At 42.2% G+C, this 4,589-nt stretch overlaps 1 protein-coding gene across 4 annotated transcripts; it reads left to right on the forward strand.

Moving 5' to 3' along the window:
- Positions 1-604: 604 nt before the first annotated feature.
- On the forward strand, positions 605-2,660 carry Tceal1 (transcription elongation factor A like 1). Of its 4 annotated transcripts, none has more exons than XM_034635571.2 (2): positions 605-850; positions 1,588-2,660. In XM_034635571.2, the coding sequence occupies exon 2, from the start codon at positions 1,620-1,622 to the stop codon at positions 2,100-2,102; it is 483 nt and encodes a 160-aa protein (XP_034491462.1). In that variant the 5' UTR covers positions 605-850; positions 1,588-1,619; the 3' UTR covers positions 2,103-2,660. The 4 variants fall into 4 exon arrangements, with proteins under 4 accessions (XP_034491462.1, XP_034491461.1, XP_034491463.1 ...); XM_034635570.2 differs by having other exon boundaries at positions 606-756; XM_034635572.2 differs by lacking the exon at positions 605-850 and adding an exon at positions 1,189-1,261.
- Positions 2,661-4,589: the final 1,929 nt, after the last annotated feature.

A 4,589-nucleotide genomic window follows, 5' to 3' on the forward strand; every position in this document is an offset into this window, starting at 1 on the left:
CTCTCCCATTTCAAATAATTAATAAATAGATTTTCTGGATTATTTGTACTTAGGTGGACAAATGTATATTTTGATTTATGAAAACCAAGTACTGAATCTTTTTAGATTTGCATACTTTACAAACAACTCTTTCTAGAAGTGTAGAACTGAATGATTATCAATTTATATTGGAGCTTTTCTTTGTGATATAGGTCTGGGGCCTCAAAACACACACACACACAATAGTGATGCCAAAGAAATATGAAAGTTTGCCTTCCGTGAAAGTGAGAAGAAATGAAAACATGCTGATGGAGCCTAAATGGACATGACACCGTTATAGATGTGGATTAAACTTGAGAGTGTTGCGGTGATTCGTGAAAGTCAAATTGCATTGCAGGATCTGAAGAGAAGGGGAAATCAGAGGCTTTAGTGGCTGAGGAAGGGACGGTGGTGGGAGAGAGGTAAGCAGCAGGCAGGAAGAGACAATAACCACCGAGACCTGATGCTAATCGTCTCTGGTAACCAGGGAACAGACAAATATAAACAAAGAAAGGTGAGTGACAATGCCTGGTGTGTCTGGGGTCAGGAGATTCTGGCAGGTTGCTGCGAACAGTCGCCGGTCAAAGTGGTAACTGGGGATCTGAGCTCGGCAGTGACGCGCGGCCCTCACGTGACCAGGAGCCTATGTCTGCCCAAGTCCCTCTCGTCCTGGTCCTTTTTGCCTGTCCAGACACCATCTCCCTATTACCCTTTGGTCGAGAGGGAAAGCAGAAGGAAGTAAGTTCCCTCGATCCTCTGAAATCGGTGTGAGTGTTGGTGCTGCCTTGTAATCCCTGGGAACAGATCCGGATGGCTGAGTCCAGGCCTTTCGGTAGGCTCCAGCCCCGCCCTCCACCCCGCGCCCACAATTTTGTTAAAGAAAATGGTGGTCTTGGGGTTTCGGCGAAGAGGTGGGTGAAGCCCTCCTCCCGGGAGGGAGGTGAAAACACTTGGAAACAATTTCTAAGTAACCCTCGCTTCCACTTCCCGCCTGAAAAGAAATGACCAGCTTTGCTGGGTGGAGAAGTGGGGACATAGAGGACAAAGCTTGATGTAGGGTCTGAGTAGGGAAGCGAACCCCAAGGGGGTTGGCATGGGGCCGGCAGCTGAAACTGGGGGTGTGCGTCAGTCAATTCGCCCTCCTCTCTCCCCGCCCCCTACCCTGTCCGGCGTCTGTCTGCAGTCTCAGCGGGGCACCTTGAGGAGGGGACGACTTAGGGGTGCACGGATGTGAGAGGTCCAGGTGGGGGAAGGGGTGGGCAGCGACCCAGGATAGGGGTGCAAGGGAGGATGCCGAAAGGAACGGAGTCTGCAGGGCCCCCACTGCCCCACCCCTGTCACAGTGGGAGAAGCCTGTGGCAAGGCCTGCTGGGAAAATGGTGGGCTTTCCGGGAAGGAGGGGGCAACCAAGAAAGCGACTTGGTGACGAGAGCCCGAGAGCCTCTAAGTAAACGCAGGTTTAAGGACTTGGGCCACGAATCAGGGCAAAGCAGCTATTAGTACCCATGGCCAGGGTGTTGGTCCAGCTGCCAAGTATTGTGACTCGACTGCCTTTTCTTGTCTCTTAAGAATAACTGTGCTTGAAGAAGAAAAATCTCAACATGGAAAAATCATGCAGAGAAAACGAAGAACAGCCACAGAACTCGCCAAAGGTCGATGAGGAGCGGTCTCCGGAGGAGCAGCTTCCTGACAACCAGTGTTCCGAGGACGAGCAGTCCTCTGAGGATTGCTCCTCTGAGGAGGAGTTCTTTCCCGAGGAACTCCTGCCTGAGCTCCTGCCTGAGATGCTGCTGTGTGAGGAGCGCCCTCCTCGGGAGCGCCTCTCCCGGAAGGACCTGCTGGCGGAGCGCCCTCCCATGGAGCAGCCTCCTTGTGGAGTGGGCAAACATAAGCTCGAAGAGGGAAGTTTCAAAGAAAGGCTGGCCCGTTCTCGCCCGCAGTTTAGAGGGGACATCCATGGCAGAAATTTAAGTAATGAGGAGATGATACAGGCAGCAGATGAAATGGAAGAGATGAAAAGAGTAAGAAATAAACTCATGATAATGCACTGGAAGGCAAAACGGAGCCGTCCTTATCCTATTTAATGTGTTTGGCCTTTAGTGCAGTTTTGTCTCATAACAGTATTGCCACATGGACTTTCTGTTTGCGTTCTCTTATGGCTTTTTTTTCCCCGTCTTCATTTTATCTTTGTATGCAGTTTATTTTACATGTCTGGCTTGTAACTGGCATAAAATTGGCTCTTTTGCCTCCTAAAATCTGATTCCCACCCATTTGCATGGAAAGATGTACATTATATATTGTGAAGTGGAAAAAAAGCAATTTTCAAAAGGTATATATAGTATCCCGTTTTTGTAAAAAAAAAAAAAAACGCGTATATTTATATATTAATATGCAAAGAAAAAACTAAAAGTATATACTTAAAAGGCTTAACAATGGCTATCTAAGCAGTATAGTAGGTGATTTTTATCTTTTTAATTTTTGCTTTATCTGAAATTCCCATTTTCCCAGAAAAAAATTCTACTGTTGCAAAAGAAACAATGTAATGAAAAAATGCAAAGCAATTTTGTAAAAAATAAAACAAAACCCTGTTAATCAGCTTATAAAGACAATGTGACCCTTAATAAATATTTGTCAGAACTTAAAGAAAAGTGATTCATGTTTCTTCTGAATATCTTAGGCGGGATTATAAATCAGGTATTTACTAATAGCTAAGAGTCTTATTTTCACATATGAATAAGAATACGACCTGCCTTACAGTGCTGCTGTGGGACAAAATGAGATAAAGATTGTGTGAACTGTGTTCTTTTCTTTCGTCACCTACACTACAGGATCCCAACTACTATAGATTCTCTTCAAACACAGGATAGTATTAAAAGGAGGTTTCATTCATGCTCACAAATTCCTGTGATATTCCAGGTGAGTGGCACATTCTGTTCCTATCCTACTGTACTCTCAGACACTGCCATACTTACCAGGTAAAGCTGCTCCTTCTTGTAGGTCCTGCTCCTGTCACCAGCCCCCATGCTGCTAATGTCCTTAAAGTGCACCACCTTAGTGATTGCTTTGCAGTCCCTGGTGAGCCAAAGCTGCACTTTGACTCCTATAGGTATATGCAGAATTCCCCTCTTCCAGCTGGGATATTACACTTACCCAATATATACCATCCCAAATGCTGCTTAGACCTTGATGTTTTAAAAGAATGCTTAGCAAGGTTGGTGCATGCCTCTAATCCCAGCATCTCAGGAGGCTGAGACAGGAGGATTGCAAGTTCAACAGCAACCTCACCAACTTTGTGAGACTCTCAGTAACTTAGCAAGATCTCTAATAATAATAATAATAATAATAATAAAGGACTGGGGATGTAGCTGAGTGGTAAAGCACCCTGGGTTCAATGCCCAGTATGTGCCCAGGGGGAAGAATTCTTAACAAAATAATCCTGTCCATTTTTTCCTCTTAAAGACTCCATTTTCTTCCCTGGACTCAAACAAGAGTCCCCTTGGGGCCTGGGTTAGGACAAATTTGTGAGAAAGACACTATTATATGAACTCAGAATTAAACCTCCCTCCCAAATACAAGAATAATTATGATTTCAGTTGCCTACCTTGCCTTTTGTTAAGTTTTATCAGGGGCTTCAGGGAAATTAACCTTACTAATTTATCTAACTTGTATGAATAAAAGAGGAAAACAAAGCTTAGACTCAAACTCAGACATTCATCTATACTACTCCATATCCATAAGAAATATGAAAAATACTTTAAAAAATATTAAAGTACTATATATGTATTTGTATATATATTATGGATTCTTCATTAAACTACCTTGGTAAGTCCTAAGATTTTTATTTTGTTGATCCTGTTAATGTTAGAAATATAGATAGTACTTAATAACTTTTTTAAACATTATGACCTGTCATGAACTCAGAGTTTTTGTTTGACTATGTTGGCATCAGTAAGTGTGGGCACTTTTCTAGAATTATGATTTGCAATTCCAAAAAGAACATAGTGGGGAGAGATTGTTTCCTCAAATTCAGCATTAATGTTATTTATATATTTTATATATCAATGTTTCTCTTTAAAATGCAGATACCTGGGCTTTATTCTAGTCCCACTAAACCTGCTCTTTTGCAAATTAGCACACTAAAATTGGAAAGCCACTGGCATATACAATATACTGCTAATTTTAGTAACAAGAAACTATGACATAAAAGTATAGGTAATTGCATCAGAATTAAAAGGTGAAAGGTTTGTTCATATTTTCAGTGACAAACTAAAGACAACATTACCAATTTTACATAAAATTTAGATTTCTTGCAGCAAAGCAAGATATACACAAAATAAAAAGCAAAGACATGACTTAATAGCTAGATGCATTTTCATGATGAACTTTATGTAATGCCTTCTGCTCCTTTCTTATGTGAGTAAAATACATCACAAATAAATTCAAAGTTTTCCTCTGGTACTCAAGTTACAAAATGCTTGAGCAAACCCTGATCCTTTGGCTCTAATTTGACTTTTATTTTTTTTTCCCCTGTATGATGCCATTTTGAGAGCTCTTCATCTCTCCAGACCATT

Source organism: Marmota flaviventris, chromosome X (genome assembly GCF_047511675.1).
Source record: "Marmota flaviventris isolate mMarFla1 chromosome X, mMarFla1.hap1, whole genome shotgun sequence".
Classification (NCBI taxonomy): Eukaryota; Metazoa; Chordata; class Mammalia; order Rodentia; family Sciuridae; genus Marmota; species Marmota flaviventris.

Excerpts from the sequence above, each read along its gene's own strand:
- Tceal1 (XM_034635571.2), top strand. The coding sequence starts at position 1,620 with ATGGAAAAATCATGCAGAGAAAACGAAGAACAGCCACAGAACTCGCCA.